General features: G+C 43.1%; 1 protein-coding gene across 2 annotated transcripts; it reads left to right on the forward strand.

Moving 5' to 3' along the window:
* Nucleotides 1-5,772: 5,772 nt before the first annotated feature.
* LOC125694216 (influenza virus NS1A binding protein) lies at nt 5,773-22,403 on the forward strand. 2 transcript variants are annotated; one of them, XM_048947097.1, is made up of 15 exons: nt 5,773-6,111; nt 10,802-11,043; nt 12,269-12,391; nt 13,183-13,352; nt 13,432-13,507; nt 14,220-14,393; nt 14,797-14,922; nt 16,312-16,419; nt 18,440-18,566; nt 19,046-19,270; nt 19,408-19,529; nt 19,701-19,827; nt 19,914-20,045; nt 20,365-20,538; nt 20,957-22,403. In XM_048947097.1, the coding sequence occupies exons 3-15, from the start codon at nt 12,281-12,283 to the stop codon at nt 21,208-21,210; spliced, it is 1,926 nt and encodes a 641-aa protein (XP_048803054.1). In that variant the 5' UTR covers nt 5,773-6,111; nt 10,802-11,043; nt 12,269-12,280; the 3' UTR covers nt 21,211-22,403. The 2 variants fall into 2 exon arrangements, with proteins under 2 accessions (XP_048803054.1, XP_048803053.1); XM_048947096.1 differs by having other exon boundaries at nt 5,780-6,111; nt 12,265-12,391.
* Nucleotides 22,404-23,023: the final 620 nt, after the last annotated feature.

Below are 23,023 nucleotides of genomic sequence, written 5' to 3' on the forward strand. Positions count from 1 at the left end.
CCTTGGAGAAAAGCAAGAAAACATTATCAGTTTCTCTTTGGAATTCAGGCCCCAGCTATACAAATTGAAAATATTTCTACGAACAGATATAAAATGAGCATCTGCTTTGTTTCCTCTGGTAACCACCAGAGTTCATATAAGCTGATTACACACTCTATCTTTTCTCAGAATTGCAGAGCATCCTGAGTTGGAAGGGACCCACAGGGATCACTGAGTACAACTCCTGCTTCCACACAGCACCACTCAACCACAAGCCCTGTGGCCGAGAGCAGTGTCCAAATGCTCCTTGAGCTCTGGCAGCTTGGGCTGTGCCCACTGCCCTGGGGAGTCTGTGTGTAATAAAAGGAGAGGTTGTATTTGGTCTGAGGGCACCATCTGAAGACTTCTGATAGAAAAACACTAACAACTTTCTCTCTTTTTCCCAAAATAAATATCTTTCTAATATTATGAACGTGCAAGATTATTACAAATGTAAAACCATAAATAAACCATGCTGCAATTGTTAGAGTAACATAGTAAAAAACAACACATAGGACTGATCAGATGTGTGAAATCTATTATTTCATACAATTACTCTAGAGGCCAGTTCTTTTCCCCAGAGTTGAAAGGTAAGCATGCTTTCAGCTACAGTAGGAGTTGGAACATGATGTTGCCTGATAGGGATGGCTGATGAACTTTGGAGATGGAACAAGACATGTATATCACATATCAATAATTCTCTTGGCACCAGAAACACTTTTTACCAGCACGTTGCAAACTCTTCGTTTCACATATGATAACAACTTAACATGAAGGCCAAAGTATTTCATCTTAATAATCAGACTGCTTTTTTTTCAAGTTTAGGAGAACCGCCTTTTTTTAAGTTTTAAGGAGAAACCTTAATTTAAATACAAGTAAATTAAAAGGTAATTAAAATAAGGAGAAACATGGAACTACTCATGTCTTTTAATTTTCATGGTGATGACCTCCTTATGTATAAACAGCTCACACTGCAGACATTAAATATGAACATCTCCTATTAAAACTGTGAGAGATTTGCTCATATTAACAATGCAATTGGAAGCTACCAGACTAACAAACAAAAAGTGGGAATAGTCACTTGTACAGCTTTCAAAGGAAGTATGCGAGCAGAGGGATCTCAGTTGCCTCAGTTATCCTTTTAGCCCAACTACTGAAGAGGTTCCTACTGCAGTAAAGAATATAATAAAATCCTTATACCACCAAGATTTATGGCATTCCTTACACATCCCCATCTCTCATGTCCTCTAACATGTGTCCTGACCTCTTGCAGGCTCCAGGGAGAGAAGAGAGCTGCTAAAGACACAGGTAGTTACTGCCTCTACAGAACAGAGGAGATAAGGACTCCCTGCCAGGCATTTTGTATCACCCCTAGAATGGGAGTACTAGGCATCCAACATAAGCCCTACGCTGCACTTGCTGATGTCACATAAAACATCTGATTCAGGAGTTGGGAAGTCACTTTTTGTCAGCGTTGCCGGTTCTTGCACAGATCTCATGCAAATTAGAGCTCTCTTCAAGCAGCCCATTCATCTGTGAAAAAAAACCAAAACAAAACACAACAAATAAGAAAGCAGAGCGTAAGTGTAAAATAGCTGTCTCCTCTTATGCATTTCTGTGCTGCCAAATTTGTTTCTATACGGTTCTGAGGTTGTACAATACAACAGAATTGCAAAGTATCATGACTCACAAAAGAAATAAAACATACTCCGACAACTAAGCTCTACCTTTGGTTCAATGACAGTTTGTTTCCATCAAAGCATTACTGAGCCCTATCAAAATCTAAGATCAAGTGCAGGCCAGTTGTAGCACTCATCAGTGTTTTTGGAAACAAATCCTACCTGTAAAAGAAACATTGTCAGATGTTAAACAAAAAGCCATAACTCACATGGATGAAATCAAAGAGGATCTAAGTCCATGCATGTTATTTATTCAGACACTGCCAAACTGCAGCATAATACAGAGCAAGGACACGGCTATGTGTTCTTTGTATCCCATGGAGGGAACAGATTATATGAGTTTTTAAGATTAATTCATTGTTTTTGATCAAGAAACAATATCACTCATCTTTGGCTTGTTCCTGTCCACTTGGGAAAAAAAAAGCCTGAAAGGAGTTTCTCTCATTAACCTTTTGCCTTCCTGTCAGGATGATCTAAAAAGGGAATAGCTTTCCTTTCACAGGACATAAAGGACATTCTGTGTATTTCTTCTGCTATTTTGAAATTAAGTCTCTCATAGCATTATTGTGGCTAATGCATATTAGCAGAGTTAAAGTAACTCAGAAATAATGCTGGCCTTCTCCTTCTGAAGGAGACATGCAGAGTCCAGATTTTAAGTCAATTTTATTCACATTATTTTTAGAAGCTAGCATCACTTCAAAAATAAAAAAATATGGGCAACAGGTTTTTCTGCAAGTATGCAGAAACGCTAAAAAAAAGCTTTGCTTGAAAAAAAAAAAAAAAAAAAAAAAAAGCCAGCTAGTACAAATCAGTTTCTGAAAAGCGATTAAAAGCAAAAGAAAGGAAAAGGAAAGAAAGGGAAAAGGAAAAGAAAGGGAAAAGGGAAAAGGAAAAGCTAACTGGAAGCTACCATGTTGCTTGATTGTTTAGCTTGGACAAGAGAAGTCTCCAGGGAGACCTCATTGTGGCCTTCCAGTACTTGAAGTGAACGGAGAAACAGGAGGGGGAACGGCTATTTGTGAGGGTGGATGGTGATAGGACAAGGGGGAATAGTCTTAAACTGAGACAGGGGAGGTTTAGGTTGGATATTAGGAGGAAGTTTTTCACTCAGAGGTTGGTGAGGCACTGGAACAGGTTGCCCAAGGAGGTTGTGGATGCCTCATCCCTGCAGGCATTCAAGGCCAGGCTGGATGTGGCTCTGGGCAGCCTGGTCTGGTGGTTGGCAACCCTGCACATAGCAGGGGGTTGGAACCAGACGATCACATGGTCCTTTTCAACCCAGGCTGTTCTGTGATATGATTCTATGTTGCATTAAAGTCTACAAACATATTTTGTAAAAGCAACACTAATGATGAACAGTACAAAGATCTTACTTGCCTTCACAGCCAGAAGCTGGCAGGGTCATGAAGACAAAGAATTTAAAAGCAAAGAGTTTTACAGCCTTCTAGTGCAACACTATGAACAGGATGTTTCTGCCAAAGAAAATATTGCCCTTATGAAGCCAAGAAAGACATACAATGCAAGTATATGGAACAAGTCATCATTTTTATATTGGACAAGTAGAGCATATTTGCAAATTTCACCACCTAGCAACCATTATACAACTAGAAAGTAGGTAAGAGTTTATTTCATTTTAACCAGTAACAAATATCCAAGTTCTACAGGAAAGCCATAAACTGAAGACTTTCTGAAGGATGGTTCCTGGCCAGTCTTCTGAACACACATAGTTCAAAGAACTAGGCTTTAAGCAAGTTTCCTTTACACGTCCATCACCACTGTGGGGGAATCAGATTTACAAATCAATTTTTATTTGCTTTCCCAGAGGGCAGTAGCATGGCAGATACTGCTTTGTGCACGCTATTACACGGTTTACATGTGCACATCCATTCTTTCAGATTGGTATTACTTGTTGATTAAACACTGTTAAACCTGTCACAAGCAAGTAAAGATAACTTCTAGCATAAATTAAAGCAGTATCTCTATGCACTGAATGCACATGCTGGCAGCCGCATGGTGCAAATCGTCTTGAAAGAGGTGCAAGAGCTACAATTTTTCAAAAATTGTAGTTATCTTCTGAATGCAAGCTACATTTTCAGCCTGGAACTCCCACAATACTTCATCCTAAAGGCTGTGTTTTTGAGATTAGATCCTTCAAGAACGGGTAGTTAGAAAAATGTTTTGGTTTTTTTTTAAGACTTTAACTAGTGGCTCTGATAGAATCCTCTGCATGTTTCCTATGGACCTAATCAAATTTAATTTATTAAAAAGACTTCTGTCTATTTCATGGAGATTAGATGAGATGTAATTTATAGTCTTGGTGTGGGAGTCTGGTTTTCCATCCAACACAGTACTATCTCTAATCAAATAAAGTCACTATAGTGTCTCACAAAATTTAGAAGGAAAGTTCTTTACATCACTTAAGAAGGATGAGCAGAGACTTGATAGAAAACTGGCTTGTAAAAGGCATGGACACAGCTACTAACACTGTTCCCTCATATTGTACCTAAATTTTCTCAACCAGGCACTTTGTCTAGATAGAGTGATCTCACACACTTCAGTACTTGCCAGCAGTCAAGTTTTAACTCAACCAGTTTTTAATGTGTTCAGCAGCAAAGGGAATGGGGCAGCTGCCACCTTGGATTGGTCATTTAAAGGATTATGATATTCACGTAAAATTGCTGATGATTTCTAGACACACTTTCGGCCAAGCTCCTGGATCCTGATATCCAAGATCCTGGATAAAGTTCAAGCAGAAAATATATTTGTATCTGCAATGTTAATTCTACCACTGGATGGCTTTATATGAAAGAAGAAACAATTTAGAAAACCAGAAGAGTAATACCTTGTCTTTCTGAAATGGGGATTTTGTTCTCTTGAACAAAAGTGACAGCTGAGGAGAGCTTGTTTCTCAACTTACTGTTCTCTTTTGTAGGAAGAATGATAACTGTTTAACATTCAGCACAAACTTCATATGGAAGGAAACACATTGAAATAAACTTATTTGCATGTTACAGAAGTTTTCACAGGACGTATAGCCACATCTTAGCTGTAATAATGGTGTTTTAATGAAACTTATTTGTTTCTTATTTATTAAAACTTTATTTCATGGAGATTAGATGAGATGTAATTTATAGACTTGGTGTGGGAGTCTCGTTACATGAACTTATTTGCTTCCTATTTGTTAAAACTTATGTTTTAAGTGAAATTTATTTCATGTTAATTAGAAAGCAATCTTTTCGGCAATGAGTTTTGGTGACCAAATTGCATGTGGACCCAAGAAGACACTGCCTGAGCTCAGAGTTTAGCCACACCTTCAGAAGCCCAAGTGTATACCTTATCACAGTGACCCCTGTGAAACCAAGGGGAGAAAGCCATCTGTTAACTCTGTGCCGTAAAGAAGATGCCATACTTGCTCTTTGACATCACTAGCGATAGCTGGTAATTAATTGTGATTATAAAGACAAATTCTTTCCTGAGAATACTGTAACAGCATTTTGATTAATACTGAGATGCTAAGGAACATCCCCAGGACAGCGTTATTTGATCATAGAACTTACATCTTGTCTTCACCTCCCTCTCTATCCCAGCTTTACACAAGTGCCTTTGATTAGCACGTCCTTAATAAGATACTTCACTGAAAAAGAAAGCAAAGAGCAGGAAAGCAGGCACTGAGTTGTGGTTGTAATTCAAGAACTGAAAAGAGCAGGGGGTGGAAATACATCAGGGATATAAGAAGCCAAAACAGTCACCCGCCTTCCAGATGACCACGGCGCTTTTAATCAGGAAATAAGCAAGGATCAACCCAGATCCACCTGCATGTTTTGATTACAGTGACACCGCAAGAGCACTGTGGCTCCAGCCATGAATCAGAAACCCAGCACGCCACCTCTCACGCAAACACGTAATAAACAGACGGGGCTTCAAACACCCCTCACTTATCATAGTGACGTTTTAAAACCGCTCTAAACGGGAAAATCCGGATTCGTCTAGAGAAACAGGGGCACATCTCTCCACCACCGCAACTAAAAGTCGAGACCGGCGGAGGACTGGGCTCATCGCTACAGACCGGCCCACCCCCACTCCGCTCGGACTCTGCGCAGTTTGGAGGCAGGTTTCCGGCGTGGAGGCTTCCCGCCCTGTCGCCAGCAGGCCCGCCGCCCCACGCCGCCCCGCCTCGCTTCGCGGCGGAGCTCCACCTCCCATTCGCGCCGCAGGCGGAGGGCTACGGGTTACGGGCTGAGCCGCGCCCGCAACGACGTCTCTCCCTTCAGTCGCCCGACCACCCGCCGGCACCCAGCCCCGCTCTCCCCAGCAGCCTGTTCTCGGCGGACTGGGGCTGCTTCTCAGCGTCGGCTTCCCCTGCAGCCTGGAGGCTCCCAATATGAGCTGCATCGTTCGCGCTGAGAGACAGAAGGTAGGGGCAGTGGGCCGCGAGTGGCGGAGGCCCAGCGTGCGGCGGGCAGGCGGCGGCCGGGAGTGCGGCCCTTTGTTCCGGCGCGGGGCGCGGCGGTGGCGCGGCCTCTTCTCCTCTTCCCTCCCCTCCCGTCGCCGAGGGAGCGCGCGCCCCCGCTTGCCCGCCGCTTTCTGGGGCCGTTCTCCGCGCCTTTTTCACGTTCTTGAGTTGAGGGTCGTGCCGAGGCGGAGCGGGGCGAATCGCACTGCGACCGGCGGCCGCAACTTGGCGGGTGGGAGAGGGGCGCCGGAGGGCGCCGCGGAGCATGGTCCGGACGCGGGGCGAGGCGGCGGCGCCGGTCGGTGGGGTTGCGGGGCTGCTGGCCGCCTGCGGCCGCACGAGTCGTTCCCCGGCTCTTCCGGACGGATGCAAAAGATTTCCGGTTGCGTGCAAGTGATCGGGGAGTGAGGGAGAGCTGGGGGAAGAGAGAAATCCGCGCGAAGGGAGGCGTTGGGGAACGGAAAGATCGGGTTTGAAGAGGCTGCGGGGTTAGCACCGCGTAGGAGGGCTGTGCCTCGAACTGGAGGCCGGCTGCGGCGCTGGAAGCACGGGACTGGCGGCTGAAGCGGGGAGCGGCTCCGGCTGCGAGCGCGGCGTTGCGCGGCCGTTGGAGCGGTGGGGCGCTGCTGCGGGGCTCTGCTACGGGAAATGCTGCTTCCAGGCCTTCCCGACGTACGCTTCTGCACTTGGAGCTCCTTAAACTGCTCGCTCGTAAAGACGGCCCAAAAACTGAATTTCCTTGTACTGTACGTGAAACACACGTACCTGCTTCGGAGAATGTACCCCCTCCTTCGGTCCTTCACCACATCCAGTGATGCCTTGTGCCTCTGTCCATTGGTGGTCTGTGACAAGGACACTGCTTAGATTGACTTGCAGCAAACTGAATCTCCAGTTACAGCTTGTAGTTACTGACAATACGAAATTTGTAATGAAAAACAACCAAAAAGCGAACGTGCAAAGGAAAATTGACACAACATCCACTAGTGCTAACTTAAATGACATCTCTGATGTAAAGAAGTTGAGTCTCTTCAGTGGTGTCGATATGCATCTTAGTCTGTAATATTTTACCCAAATACAGACTCACACATGAATCTACATTCTGACACAGGAGTGAGCTGCAGGTGCTGCAGCTCTGACCCGTGTTTCTTCTGCATGAGGCTGTGAAAAGCCAGAGGGGCCATGGTGAGCAAGAAGTTTTCAGGAACACCAGCCACGGTGCTGAGTTCCATTGTGCTTACACTGTGTCCAAGCTGTCACTCATTCTATCACCAAGCATCAATTGAAAAAATAATGTTTTGGTGTGAAGTTGGAGAGGTAGTGCCTTTAATTGGCAAATGTTAAAAACCAATAGCTTTGACTCTTTTTTTTTTTTCTTTCTTCTTCCTTTCACCTGAAGTAGTGAATGCCCCACTGGGTTGTAGCAAAGACCAGAGCGTTCAGTGGGGGAAGAAGGCATGCACAGCCACCACCAAGCAATGGGCTGGGGGCTGTGCTCCTGGTGCTGCACTGTTCTTTTCCCCCAGTGGCTGTGTGGTGGAGTGTCCTGGTCTTGGAGGGCCTTGCAGAAATTCAACAGCGGTCGGTCACAGTGCAGCAGGTTTGTGGGTTGAGTTTTTATGTTAATGTTGAAATGTCTTCTGCTGTGATGTAACAGTTTAAAAACAAAACAACAAAAAAACTCACCTTGGATGAGGGAATCCTTTGTTTTCAGCGGAGTTAACAATGTGATTTTTTTTAATTTTGACTTCTGTTTGCTCTTATAGCTACCTGAGCTAATAATATTTCAATATATTTGCATTGCAGGATGCATGTAAGAGGATAGCATGGTCAGTGAAGGATAAAAAGAACTGATTTCCTGTGAAGGTGACAGAGCACTGGAACAGGCTGCCCTGGGGGTGGTGGAGTCTCCTTCTCTGGAGATATTCAAGACCTGCCCATACACCTTCCTGTGCAACCTGCTCTAGGGAACCTGCTTTAATAAAGATGAGTTTAAAAGTTAGTTTAGAGCAGTGGATTTATCATGAAGAATTTATCTATGAACTGTGAATCCTCCAAAAGATTCACCCTAGATGTGAGAGCCTCAGACAGTGCGCAGGCGGAGTGTTTGAAAGCAAATATTGGGCTGCAAGGGAGCTCTGCCAAGTGAGGTGCAGGTATGTGGGTGCTAGGCTCTTCTGTGGTGCTGGAACTGCAGCAGGAAGCAACCCAGCATTTGCATTGCTCCTCTTTGCTTTGGTTTAAAAATAAGTGCAGGAGACATTTGCTGGAAACGAGGCCTTGTCTCAAATGGAAGTTCCCATTCTGGAATGCTGATCCTGTAGCTTTAAAATATTTTAATTTTTGTGGGGTTTTTTTGGTGGAGCTCAAAAAGTAATCATTTCAGAGGTGTCAGGCTTCATGTGTGCATAGGTTACAGTGACCTCTGATTATTGCACTTGATTTAACAAATAAAGCCTTGGAAAATTACAAAAAGGAATCCAAAGCTGCTGGTAGTTCTAGTGGCAGTCCTGGATGGGGAGCTGGAAAAGAGTGTAAACTGTGATCAGAAAAGTTGTGAGTGACAGAGTTATTTAGTTTTTTAAAATAACTGTTGGAAGAAATTTTATTCACATTACTTTAAGGCAGGAAATGCTGCCTCCTTGCTGAATTCCATCTCACTGAAACCATTGTTGTAGCAGTAGTGTGCTGAGACAGCACAAGTAACATAAACCTGCAGCCAGGGGTGGAGCTTGATCCTCGAGCTTCCTTCCAAGCCATCCTATGGTAAGCATATTTGTTACTGTGGGTTTTGAGTAATTACATTAGCCATGGTTTGCACACTCCACAGTCTTGAAGTTTTGTAGTAGTACTGAGATAGCTGGGGTGTTGGGATTCCTTTGCTCTGACAGTGGGGTCTGGAACTGCAGAGCTATTTGCAGAGGGTTGTCCTGAGCCCACCCTGCCTTTGGGCCAGTGTGGGCCTGAGACTGCTGCATGGAACAGTGGTGGTGCAGGCATTTTATTGAAGTTATTCGTATAGTTGCAGATTGAAATCTTCCCAAAGGTTTGGTAGGTAATTAACAGCAATTCCAATGAATGTCGAGCAGGGGAATGCTTGTCTGGATGTGGCAGCACTATGTGTCATTTGCTGTTGGTAGCTGGACACCTCAGATGGGTGAGTGAGTGGCTGAGCTCAACTGAGAGCCCTGGCTGAGAGCTGTGGGGGACAGGGGCTGGGTTCAGCTGGTACCCCAGGTACCCCCTGCCCAGCTGCAGTACTGCTAGGCTCCTGCAGCTGCACGGCGTCTGGAGTTGGGAAGTCAGGGATCTCTGCTCTAACTGTCCTGAGCAGCTGAAAGTCTGCACTTAAGCTACTTCATTGTAACTCTTGTGTCCTAACTGCATTTTTTTTTACCAATACTATGTTTCAAATAAGGGGAATCTTCCAGGGAAGCACGTAGGCCAGGCTGTTGGCTTTGTTTTTAGGAAATGAAATGTTTTGCTTTAGGAACTGAGCTGTACCTGTTTTGCCAACAAGGGAGAAGTGCTGACTTCCAAACAGTTGGTGTTGAATAATAGTTGGTACTATACTAGTGGTATCACTGCCGTCCCAGAGCAGCTCTCCTCGGTGCGCTTCTGCCTTCTCCAGCGGCCAGGTGTAACTTTTGTGCGCGGGGCTGCTGGTGGCCCCGCCGGCCTCGGCTGGCAGCTGAGCCGCTGCCGAGCTGCTCGGAGGCTGCGTGGCTGCGGCTCCCGGCCGCCCCCTGGAGCAGGCGGTGCGCTGCTGTGCTGCTGGCAGCGCGGGGGACTTGGCCTTGTTTCCGAGATGGAAAGAGCTGCGCCCGTTTTCAGGAACGTGATTCCGAATACCACATTTAATCTGTTGCTGCAAAGATGGTTTTGGAACGCAGGCAGTTGGAGAGGTTGATACTTTCCTGAGGCAGCAGCGGGGTCATGGAAAGTTCCAGAGTGGGCATTTGCTGCCTGCTCCCTCCCTGCTGCTGCTCCTCCTCTCCTCCCCTCCCTGAAAAACCCAGTGTAAACGACTTGCCCACATGCAGCACCGCAGCAGCCTGGCCCAGGATGCAGCGCCTGTGGCTCCGCTGCTTGTCTTCGGGCAGTGAAAAGACTTGTTAGCCGAGTGGTGGTCAGAAAGAGCATCCAGCTCTGACTTTTCCATGTTTTGTTTGGAAGTGCCCAGGACTGGAGACATTCCCTGTTGCTTCAGACATGTCTGTAGTCCATCTTCAGCCCATTTTAGGCATTTAGGAGAAGGATACAAGTAGATGAGTTATGGGAAAAGAAAAAGATAGGAGGCATATGGAGTGGCTTTTTTTTTTTTTTTTTTTTTTTTTTTTTTTTTTTTATATGTAATAGTTCTTGTTGTGTTACATAGGGATTGTCTACTTGTGTAAGGAAGCACTAATGTCTAGGTACAGAAAGCACTGAAGTTAGGCTTGTCTCTCTCTGGATACACAGAAGAATACAGTTCACCTCCCCTTGGGCAGGTAGACATGCTGTGGGTATGGATTCTATAGGTTGTCTCACCTTTGTAATGGAAATCTGGGTTGAGCGGGGCTGAGGAAATTCTTCAGGAGACCTGAAGTTTGACCTGACGGTATACAGCTGTGTTGTGATTTGTCCTTACTTGATAACTTCTCCTTTATTGCAGATTACGATGCACGATTATCACAGAAGAAATTCATGTCTATAGCTTTTAAGGACTTGATTACATCATCTTCAAGCCTGGTAGTTTTGGAATCCATATTGCAGCTGCAACAACAAGTTTGCTTTTGCGTTTAAATAAACATCTTTCCTATTAGAAGATATTGAAGTGCTCTGTTTAACCACAGGGATACCACTGAAATATTGTAAGATTTCCCAGTTGCAAATTTACAGTCATATATTTGCTAGGTAAGTTACTACTGTTAGCTGTGATCCTCAGAGTTTTGCTGAAATTCTGTGACTAAAAACTTGATGTCACTTTTATTTTTGTTTGCGTTCAACAAAGCACGACAGTTGAAAATGTCTGCAAACTGAAACACTTCTGGGACTGTTGTCAGATTGGGTCAAATACTTTCTGTAGTCAGTGAGGTGAAAACAAGTGGATTCAAGATGCAGTTACTTGTGTAGGCCTTGCTATTTGTGGCACTTACATTTTGTCAGAGGTGGCTTCTCTTAAACTTCAGATGGAAATGCAGGTCATTGCCGATAGTGTTAGTAGCATCCCATGAACTCTTTCCTCTAAAACTGCTCAGGAAATCCTTCTGCAAACATTGGCAACTCAGATTCGAGAGAGACAAATTCAGCATGCCATCTCAGGCTTTTTTTTTTTTAGTATTCTTAATTAGCTTCCTGTTTGCAAAGTGGACTTTTCCTAAAGTACTTGACAAAATGAAAATTAATTAAATGATAATGAAACAGCTTTCAAATTCAAAAGTTGGTTTTCTGAAGTTATTTTTCCGATTTTGACCCTGTGTGTTTGTGGTGGCACCTTTGTGTACGGGCAAGATGCTCTGGGAAGTTATTTTGGCTTCACAGTGACTTAGATTTATGGTGGTTTTATTGGTGCTGATGTTCTTTCATAATTTTCAGCTACTCTTATGGTTAAATACTTAAGTTGTTACTCTCAAAATTTAAAAAAAATTTGAGACGTGTTTTTTTCTGTAGCTGTTCTGCTTCCCTTGTTAACTTAAATTTTCAGTTCTTAGTTTTCATTGTAGCTGCTCTTCAGGTCTGTGCAAATGTGAAGCTGGCTGATACAGCGCCTTGTGCCAGTGGCAATGATTTGGTCTTTACAGAGGGCCATAAAGCTGTTTTTGTGATCCACAGGTCTTTCACAGCACCTGGTTTTGGAGCTGTTACCTGCTGAAGTGATGTGCACTACCTTTTGGTTATTTATCCTACTTTATTTTAAAAAGTTATGGCTCGTCTCACTCTGAAAAATCATTGATCTGGTCAGTCTAGAGAATTGTTGTCAGCACACCCTGCAGCAGTAGAACTCTTAGAGTTTGTGTTTTGAGGGAGAGGCAGCTTTGAAACAGTTATGGCCAATGTCCAGTGTCAAAAACAGTCTGTACTTCTGTAAGTAAAGCAAAATGTTGTATCTGTAAATGACACACATTCCGTTTTCAGCCAGACCAACGCCAAAATGATTCCTAATGGATATCTGATGTTTGAAGATGAAAATTTCATTGAGTCATCTGTTGCCAAACTAAATGCCTTACGTAAGAGCGGTCAGTTCTGTGATGTCCGACTCCAGGTAATTCTTTTCTCTTCAGAATGGTGGTTGTGTTTCTTTATTCTTTACAGCACGTAAAGCCATATGTTTGTGCTGGGATGTATTATCAGCTGTGATGCTCTGTTTTGGCTTTTGGAGAAGAGCAGTGTTGATAACACACTGATGTTGAGTTGTTGCCGAGCAGTGCTGCGCAGAGCCAAGGATGTTTCAGCTTGTCCTGCACTGCCAGTGAGGGGCTGGGAGGGGGTGGGACCAGGACAGCTGCTCTAAGCTGCCCATGGGGATCTTCTGTACCACATGGCATTGCCTGGAAAACTGTGAAAGTGAAGGGAGTTGGTTGAGCGGAGTGAGGACTGCTGGGTGTGCTTGGCTGGTGCTGAGCAATTGCTTGTGCTTTGCTTGTTTTGTAAATGTATTTATGTTATTGCTGTTATTTCTCTCCTTTCTCTCTATCAGATAGCTCATATCTTAACCCACAGGTTCTTCCTTTCCTTTTCTGATTCTCTCCTCTCCCACTGGTGGAGGGATGGTGAGCCAACTGCTGGGTAGTGCTGGGTGGCCGGGAGGGTTAAACCACAGTAATAATTTTTCCTCAAAAATCCATGTTAAAAAAGTAGAGTTCAGGTACTACTTTGAGAGGAGCAATGTGCCATGCTAATGTGTTCTTCTCAGGTGATGTAAACTGAAAACTATTGCTTCTAAAGTAAAATACAAAGTAATTGAACTGTGCTATTCATTTGGGTAAGCCCTTATGCTGCTATAATAGGAATGTGTTTAGAAGAACTCTTACAGTTCTTATTTGTATTTTAAAGGTGTGTGGGCATGAGATGCTGGCGCACAGAGCTGTGCTAGCGTGCTGCAGTCCCTACCTGTTTGAAATCTTCAATAGTGATAGTGATTCTCATGGAATTTCTCATGTCAAATTTGATGATCTCAATCCAGATGCTGTTGAAGTTCTGCTGAATTATGCCTATACTGCTCAGTAAGTATTCTGAGAATTTAGAGAGGACAGACTTGAATTTTGAAAAATCAAAGTAGTTAAGTTATATTTCTTTCAATAGGTTGAAAGCTGATAAAGAACTGGTGAAAGACGTTTATTCTGCAGCAAAGAAGTTGAGGATGGAAAGAGTAAAGCAGGTACAGTTCCTAGCTGTTCCACATGTCCTGTATGGTTTCTCAGGCAGGCAGTGCTAGGCTTTTTGGTGTCAATGGGATGAAAAATGGACTGTGGAGAAAGTGCCTGGGGGGATGAGCTTCTGTTTGTATTGGTTTGAGTGATGTCAGCATGTGTTCTTATCTTTGTGCCAAAGGCTCTCTGAAGCTGTTTTTATTTGTGTGCTTGTGTAAGTAAAATGGTGTATGAATTGTAGCTGGCTCCCTTTGTGGGAGGCAGTGAAGTGCGTGGTTGTTTTGGGGGGCATAGTGTCTCTGGTATGCAAAAAAGGTGTTGCTGAAGGTTAAGGTTGCTCCTGCTTGGCTTTAGAAATGCTCATTCTTGCTTCAGATGGGGATTTTAACAAGATAATTGGGATTTGCGTCTACACTCAATTGCAGATAGGCAGTTTTGAATAGATAGAGAAGTTTTGAATAGTAGAAAAAGATGGGATCAGAATATCATGTCTGTATCAATATCTCATATCAATATCACACTTTTGTGTGTATATGACTTTTTTTTAAAATAAATATATGCTTTAATGGAAGGGGACGCTTCATTTACAGCAACCAGCGCACGGGGCATAGCAACAGACAGTCACTGTTCTGCTGTCAGAAGTGAGTTGTTGTATGTAGGAGTGGATAATTTATACATACCAAGACCTCACAAACTAAGATGTAGCGTTGTTTCTGAAAGGTCTGTGGTGACTACTTGCTCTCCAAGATGGATGTTCAGAGCTGCATCTCTTACCGAAACTTTGTAAGCTGCATGGGAGACTCGCGCTTGTTGAGCAAGATTGATGGCTACATTCAGGAACATCTTCTGCAGATTTCAGAACAGGAGGAATTCCTCAAGCTTCCACGGTTAAAGGTTAGCTGAAGTTTGTAGACATAGTTATATTGTGGGATTCTGGGCAATGGGAAGGAATTTTCAGATCAGCTTTCCAAAAAGTTATCCAAGGAGCTATTATTTAATTTTTCTACTTCTAGTTAGGAGGCCACAGCATGATGAGTTTTACCAACAACATAAGCATTCTGCCTGTATTAATATTCACGCTTAACTGCAGAGAGTACATGCATCCTGCTTTAACATAAGTGATAACTGCAGCCGTACTTAAATGTACTTCGGAGTTTTTGCTGCACAGTCTGAGAGCTCCAGCTGTCTTATAGCTCTGCAGTACAGTGAGAGTTACTCTCACAATGTAAAGTATGGTATGCTAGGATAAAATCTGTAGAGCTAATCATCCAGTAATGCTTTCCTCTTCTATTTAAAGCTTGAAGTAATGCTTGAAGACAATGTTGGCCTACCCAGCAATGGCAAATTGTACACAAAGGTAATCAACTGGGTACAGCGCAGCATCTGGGAAAATGGAGACAGCCTGGAAGATCTGATGAAAGAGGTTAGTCTTTAAGAAAATGGGGCTAAACACTTTTTTTTTTTTTTTTTTTTAATTATTATAAAGGATGAACCCTTTTTCTTTCTTTTTTTTTCTTTCCATTTTTTTAAACTATGACCCTCAAGAATTTAAATTTTACTGTAGGTACCCCTAAGCTGAGAAACTGGGGGGGTATTCAGGTGAGCTGAATGAACTGTTCAGTCTGGTCTTCTGCTTTCGTTTTTTGCTCGCTGTGTGCTGTATAGTACCCAAATAAGTTGCAAGTATCTTGCTTTAGAGCTGGGGAGGTGGTACTGAAACGTGCTGTAGGTCTTGATGCTTTCCTTTGCAGGTTTTGCTTGTAAATAAAAAGTAGGTAAAAGCTTCTAATGGTTGTTCCTCCCCATTGATTTATCTCCCCATAGGTTTATTAACAAAACTAGGATACCAAGGCTGAAGAATCAAGAAGAACCCTCAAGTGTATTGACACGTACAGAAGCAGCAGTCCTGCCCCAGTTCTCCTAAGAAAATCCACTGTGGGCAGAGAACGATGATGATGATTTAATGGTGTTTACTTACTCACTTACAGGATGCATTATTTTAAAAGTTTTGTGTTATTAAATGGCTTTGCTCATGAATACTAATAGAAGATGTAGCCCAGACAGTTGTTAATGTAAAAATTAGTGGGGAATCCAAATTTCTAATTGGCTGGAAAAAAAAAAAAAGGACTTCAGAAATATCCATGAAACATCAAAATTTTCCCAGTTTGTTCTACAGGCACAATAAACCTTGAGAAACGTTTGTATAGGCAAAAGTAGATGTTGATGCTGTCATATTCTCAGTGTACATTTCCTCTGGGAATAACTCTTTTTAAGCTTTGCTCGTATTGAAATTCGGATGCGTTTCACTGAAACAATTGCATCTGATGTTTAGATGTGGATAGCAGTTTCCTCCTCTGCTTAAATTTGTGTTGTCTCCTCTCATCCCCATTCCTTTCTTTTAAGAGTCCATTGTTGGCTTTTCGTAATTTCTTTTGGTCAAGATAAATATGTGTATTTTTCAAAGCAGAAAACTTGTTTGTGGGGATAACAGATACTTGCATGAGATTGTGAATTTATGTAAATTTGAAATCTGCAAATTAATGTACTTCTCGCTTGTCTAATGTTTCTGTGCTGGAAAACTCAGTAGAAGTCCTTGGAGACAGAAGATTTCTTTCAAGCTGAAAAAGTAAGGAACCTTCATCCAATGTTTGATGATTGCTGCCATGACATCTGCTTCCTTTTAGTTTTGTCATTCTGCTAGATTGAGATGAGATGACAAGAAGTATGCTGGCGACTGCCTTTTGTTAATCTGCCTGTAGCCACGTGGCAGCAGGAGCGGAAGCCAATGGGTAATCTGTTGTTGTTTTTGCAGGTTCAAACGCTGTACTACTCAGCTGATCACAAGCTGCTTGATGGAAATCTGCTAGATGGACAGGCTGAGGTGTATGGCAGTGATGATGACCACATTCAGTTTGTGCAGGTACAAATTGCAGACAGACTGAGGTAATGCCAGATAGACTGGAACAGTTCACAGCAGCCTGAAGTCTTGTGTACCGTAGCAGAAGAAGTAACTGTCATGGTGAAATACAGGACAAGAAAGTGTATCTAGATCAAGAAGGCTTGGAAGCAAATATTTAGACTCTGTTGCTGGGTATCCATCGGTTTCCATCAGACTGACTCAAAGTGAGCCTGTGCAAAAGAGTGCTTTAGGTTTGATGGTTTCACTTTGAAATAGGCCTTAGGCTGTTAGGAGGAAAAAAAGGTAGGGAAAAAAAATCTGTAGCAGATTAGTTGCAGCTTAGTAGGGATGTCTAGGAAATCATCTCCAGGACACTGAAAGAACTCTGCATGACATGCAGTTTTCCTGCTCACAAGAATGAGATGCATCTTAAAATCTCAGCACCGAAAAATATTCCAGACATAAATTCTAATAGTTGAGCTGCCAGCATCTGTGTCTTCTGTTCATCTGTATTGATAACATGCAAGAGAAATTTTGAAAAGCAGCAGGAAATTAGGGTCCAGAGGAGGGCGATAAGATGATCAGGGGGCTGGAGCACCTCCCCTATGAGGACAGGCTGAGGGAGTTGGGCTTGTTCAGCCTGGAGAAGAGAAGGCTGCAGGGTGACCTCATTGCAGCCTGTCAATACCTGAAGGGAACCTACACCCAGGAGGGGAGTAAACTCTTCAAAAGAGCTGACAACAGCAGGACTAGGGGAAATGGATCCAAGTTGAAGGAGGGAAGATTTAGGTTGGATGTTAGGGGGAAGTTCTTTACAAGGAGAGTGGTTAGGCCCTGGAACGGGCTGCCCAGGGAGGTTGTGGATGCCCCGTCCTTGGATGTGTTTAAGGCCAGGTTGGACGGGGTCCTGGGCAACCTGATCTGAATGTGTATGTTTGGTGGCCCTGCTAGGCAGGGAGGTTGAAACTACATGATCCTTGAGGTCCCTTCCAACCCGGGTGATTCTGTGATTCTGTGAAATGGTTTCTGATCAAGAGAGAGATGATGCTTTGTGTACAAATCAGTGTCATGCTTTTTGAGAAGAGTCCTTTTTACAAAATCCTTTTCATAACAAGAACTCGGTATTTCAGAAACTGGAATCCAGCTTTTTAGAAACGTGGGCAGCCAAGAGAATGTGAAAAACCCACAGGCAGTGAGTGTGGGAAAAACTGATGTTAAAAAACTGAGTTACAGGTGTTAATAACTTCTGTGGCTGTTAAGGCAGCTTAAGGAAAAGAGAACAAAGTTTTAATTGAATGAAGATTCAGAAGAAGCAGACCATCCACAAGCAAATTACTTTTCATGTTGAGCCAAATACAGCTGTTAAACTGTACTGCATGGTTGTCATGAGTAGTATAGTCTGGAAATTTTGTGACAGTTTCTATAGAAGTAAGACTGCAAGGAGCTGCAGGGGCACCAGAAACTTCGATATTAAGGTTATATAATCTTTGTTCCTAAACAGAACAGGCAAGAATTTTAACTTCTGTGTTTGGTTTTCACAATTTAGAAAAAGTTTGAACAGTCCAGCTAACTCTGCAGCATAGTCTGAAATGGGAAAGTTTGTCTTTTCTTGATAAATCACAGTACAAATTTATTGAAGAAGAAAAGGAAGCAGAAATCTCTCGGTGGGAAGTATCAAGGGGTTAAAAACCAGAAAGCCAATCTGAACACAGAGCAGAAATAAGTTAATTTGTCTCCATGGAATGAAGAGGGTAGTTAATAATCTCTTCCAAATAGCTTTATACAATTAATTTCCAGATACAGGGTTTTCGAGTTTGTAAGTCACTTGTCTCAGATTGAAGCGGATTTTCCTTTTGGTTTGAAATTCTTGCTAGTGATGCATATTGTCTAGGAATTAGCAGTGATTTCTGGTTGCACAGTGGGAGTACAAAGGTGCAAGCAAGGTGTCCTCTTGAATCGTTCTGCATTAGCTGAGAGAGGAGAAGGTAGAAGGAGGTGCAGTCTCTGGCTAGGTTTCTGTAGCTGCCTTTTGATTTTGCAGAAGAAGCCACCGCGTGAGAATGATCACAAGCAGATAAGTACCAGCTCCTCCGGAAGTCTTTCTCCAAATGCTACTGTGCACAGTTCTAAGCATGAATGGAAGATCATTGCTTCAGAAAAAACTTCAAGTGAGTATCAGAGGAAGTGGGGAGGTTGTCTAAGGGATGCATTATGTACCTGGCTCCCTTCCAGTCTGCAGGGATTCCACGTCTGTGAAGGTGTTTGTTCTTGCCGATGATTTGAATCGAGTAATCTGCCCAGTAGTGTGTGGGCCATTTCTAATATAACTGGGGCCTGCATTTTGGTTACATATCAAGGGGCATCTGGAATCTTGTAGTGTGTACACTTGACCCAGAAAGTCCTGAGGAGGTGGGCAGTCTGGTTAATTAGCAGAGCTATTTGCTGTGCATTGGAGGAGACTCCTGCCATTACTTTAGATTACTGTCGTATGTGTTAGTAGCACACAGTGTTTTTCAGTAACCAGGCTAACACTTGAAACTAATAACCATAAAAAATAGTACAAAAGGCTCTTTACACTTAGGAGAGAGGCATGGCCAAAAGGACCTAACTGGCAGTCTGGTCTTCCTTTCTGTTCTCTTTGCTGTAGGCAACACGTACCTGTGTCTGGCAGTTCTGGACAGTGTTCTGTGTGTGATCTTCCTGCACGGCCGTAGCAGCCCTCACAGCTCTCCCATGAGCACGCCACGCCTGCTGAAGAGTCTGAGTTTTGAGCTGCAGCCAGACGATGTAATAGAGAAGCCCATGTCTCCCATGCAGTATGCTCGGTCAGGGTTGGGCACAGCTGAGCTTAATGGCAAGCTAATTGCTGCAGGTAAAATAAACACTAACCATTCTTTTATATAATAGTAACAATAATAAACTTGCTTGATCTGGGGGGGCTCAGTAAACAAGTGAAGCAATTAATCTTTGGAAATTTGGTACCATTTAATGTTTTGCCTTTTCTGTTAGGTGGCTACAACAGAGAGGAGTGTTTGCGTACAGTGGAATGCTATGATCCACAGAAGGACGCATGGACGTTCATCGCGCCTATGAGAACACCCAGAGCTCGGTTCCAGATGGCCGTTTTAATGGTGTGTGGAGATGAGGTGAAATGTTGAGACTATGTAAATGTAGGTGGGACAAATATTGCAAGCTTCATAAAATGGTAACAAAAGTTGATTGTGTTCACAAGATGAGTAGAGATAATGAGTTGAATTGTTGCCTACTTGTAAGTGAAATGGGAATTCATGTTTTCCATTTAGGGGCAGCTGTATGTTGTGGGTGGGTCAAACGGTCACTCGGATGACTTGAGCTGCGGGGAAATGTATGAGCCAGAAATAGATGACTGGACTCCTGTTCCAGAACTGAGAACCAATCGCTGCAATGCAGGTAATCGGTCTGCAGCTGATCAACAGCTTTTGTTTTTTCTTTATTAATTTAATAGCTTGCTTACTGTTATTTCCTGTTACCAATAGGAGTGTGTGCCCTGAATGGAAGATTGTACATTGTTGGTGGTTCAGATCCTTATTGCCAAAAGGGACTTAAGAACTGTGATGTGTTTGATCCCATAACAAAATCCTGGACAAGCTGTGCCCCCCTCAATATCCGTAAGTTTACCGTGCAAGCTGAGAATTGTAGAATCATGGAATTCCTCAGGTTGGAAAAGGCCTTAAAGATCATCAAGTCTAACCACAACCTGACCACACTACCCCAACTCTAACAGCCCTCCGCTAAATTGCAGCCCTGAGCACCACATCCAGATGGTTGTTGAGTCACCAGGCCTGGATGTGTTTAACACCTCCCTGGGGAGGGAGGGGAAGGAGATTGTAGATTCAAAGCAGCTGAAATTTACAGGTTTTTTTGTTATGGTGTGCTGTTAGTGCAGGGCCTCTGTGCTGAGCTTTACCTTCTGGCATTTGCTTGCAGGGAGACATCAGTCTGCGGTGTGTGAGCTGGGGGGCCACCTGTACATCATTGGTGGGGCGGAGTCGTGGAACTGCTTAAGCAGCGTGGAGCGCTACAATCCTGAGAACAACACCTGGACCCTGATGGCACCCATGAACGTGGCTCGGAGGGGAGCTGGAGTGGCTGTGCATGACGGTAAGTGCACATGGGCTTAAGCAACCTCATTTGCTTCCTGAATTTGCCTTTGAGGAAACATGATAGAGAGAACTTGGCTGTGCCTTTAATGAATTAAAAACTGTGACCAGAAAAATAAATATTTATATATTTATTTTAGGAGCATCAGCTCTGCCCTTTCCTTTCAAGTTATCACACTGCAGCTTCCAGACTGTGACTGTTTGAAATTAGGCACTGGAAATTATTTCAGAGAAATCAGCTCTAACGAATAGGATAACCTGGCTGACCAGTGCCGTGACTTCAGAGCTCAAACAAGTGAAGGTTTCTGACAGGAAACCTCAAGCTCTTTCATTGTGGTGTGATCTCCCTTGAAAAAGGGAGGCTGTGGTTGGAAATGTAGAGGATGCTTAAAACTCCCATTTTTGTCTCCTTTGGACAGGAAAACTTTTTGTTGGAGGAGGATTTGATGGCTCTCATGCAGTGAGCTGCATGGAGATGTATGACCCTGCTAAAAATGAGTGGAAGATGATGGGAAATATGACCACTCCAAGAAGCAATGCTGGGATTACAACAGTTGCAAACACTATTTATGCAGTTGGGGGATTTGATGGCAATGAATTCCTGAACACAGTTGAAGTCTACAACCCAGAATCAAATGAATGGAGCCCCTACACAAAAATTTACAAGTTTTAAGTGAATTAAATTCCCATTTCAAACTAACAGGCTTAGTGATGTAATTGTGTTTTAGTAGAGGTACACATGTGAATAGGTCTGGGGAGGGCGTAGATGTTGCCAACAGCAACACAGAGCTTTTGCATATTGCATATTAATGTGCTGTACATATTTGTTTTGGGAAGAATATTGAGATGAAGGGGTTTCTGGTATATTTTAGAACTTTATTTTAGTTTTTTTTTTAAAAGACTTTGAAGATACTGCAAGAGAACCCAGACTGGGCCTATTATTTCAGGAGCTTCCTCCAGCGTTTGTTTTTGTCACTTTGCACATGAAGCAACTTTCTTTTCTCGCAGCGTGTTCCTGAGGCAGGAAGTGCAAGGACTGGGGAATAGTTTTCTCATCGGGCCTTGTTTCTCTTCAGTAACTGAAACAATCTGTAACAAGCCTTATTTAAACAGATATGTTTTTTTTGTTTGTTTGTTTGTTTTTTTTTTTTAATTAAAAAAATATATGCCTGCTACTACCTTATCTTTTATGATTGTCTTTTTATAACAGTTTTTATATACTCAGCAGAGCGTTTTATCTGTTGAAATAAAAATGGCAGATAAAGTTATTGAAGCAAGGAGGCAGCCTTGGACTTCACAGTGAATAAGTGCAACGACTGATTTACCTCTGTACGTGAGCTTCTGAGCTTTTGCCTCTGCCACAGCATTGCAACTTAGCATGCAGAACTTTGGTGAGATGGGAATGGAGTTTCTGAACGTGATGTAGCTCTGACTTTCCAGTATGGGAAGCTTATTTTGGCTCCAGATACTTTGACAAAAATGCAGAGGGTGATTTCTGTACAGCAGTTTTGTTACTATGGTTGACCTAACATTTGTAAAACAAACTTTAAGTGTGGGGTTTTTCTCATGGTTTTTAAACTATTTCTGAGTTGGCAATGAAAATGTATTCATCTGATCTGTTTAGTAACTGTCTTTTTTTTCTAATATTACAAATTTAAACTTTGGTAGGACACCAAGTTATGTGCTCATAGTACTGTGTTTAGTTCATTTCTTCTATTCATACAGATAATGCGTTGGCTTGGATGACTAAATGTGTCTAAATGTGTAGTTGCTGCACATCTAACTCCAGGTGCCAAAAGCATCACTTACGGCTTGCTGATGATGCAAACACATTAAAGGTACCTTTTGGGAAATCCTTGCACCACAGGGTTGTGTGTGGTGTCTTTGTGTTCTGTTCTTTAGTGCTGTAAACTGTCCCTAATTAAAGCAGAAGTTCAGGTGTCCCTGTGTGTAGCACCTGTAACTGAGCCATGGACTGAGGGAACCAGAAGGGTGAGGGCCTCCACGTGCCTCCCACCATGCTGATGGTACTTGCACCTGGCTTGAGGAGAACCACTGTGCTTGTCCCAGGGAGCTGCAGCAGCTGCCAGCTGCCTCCTTGCTAAGTCGAGCTGCTGCTCAACTCAAGAAAACTGCTTCTTTGTGTTCTGTGTAAATGGAAGTGAGGTGATGTAACAGGAGCTGAGGTGAGAAATCAGCCCCACAACTGCAGCGTTGTAAGAAATTCTGCACTTTAGGTGTGTTCCAAAGTATCAGTCAAGTAGCTGTGGGAAATAAAGCCTGTGGTGCTTTGGATGCATGGATGCTTATGGTGGCACTGCATTCTGAATTTACTGCTTTGACTCGCATCTCTACAAGGCTACAAGTACTACTAGGAACAGGCTTCAGCTACAGTCCTTCTGTTTCACACCCCAGAACATGTTAGTAGAATGCTAAGGCTATTTACTGAAGCAGAGAAACTGAAGAGAATTATTGTTATCCCAACC

This window comes from Lagopus muta, chromosome 5 (genome assembly GCF_023343835.1).
Source record: "Lagopus muta isolate bLagMut1 chromosome 5, bLagMut1 primary, whole genome shotgun sequence".
In the NCBI taxonomy this organism is placed as follows: Eukaryota; Metazoa; Chordata; class Aves; order Galliformes; family Phasianidae; genus Lagopus; species Lagopus muta.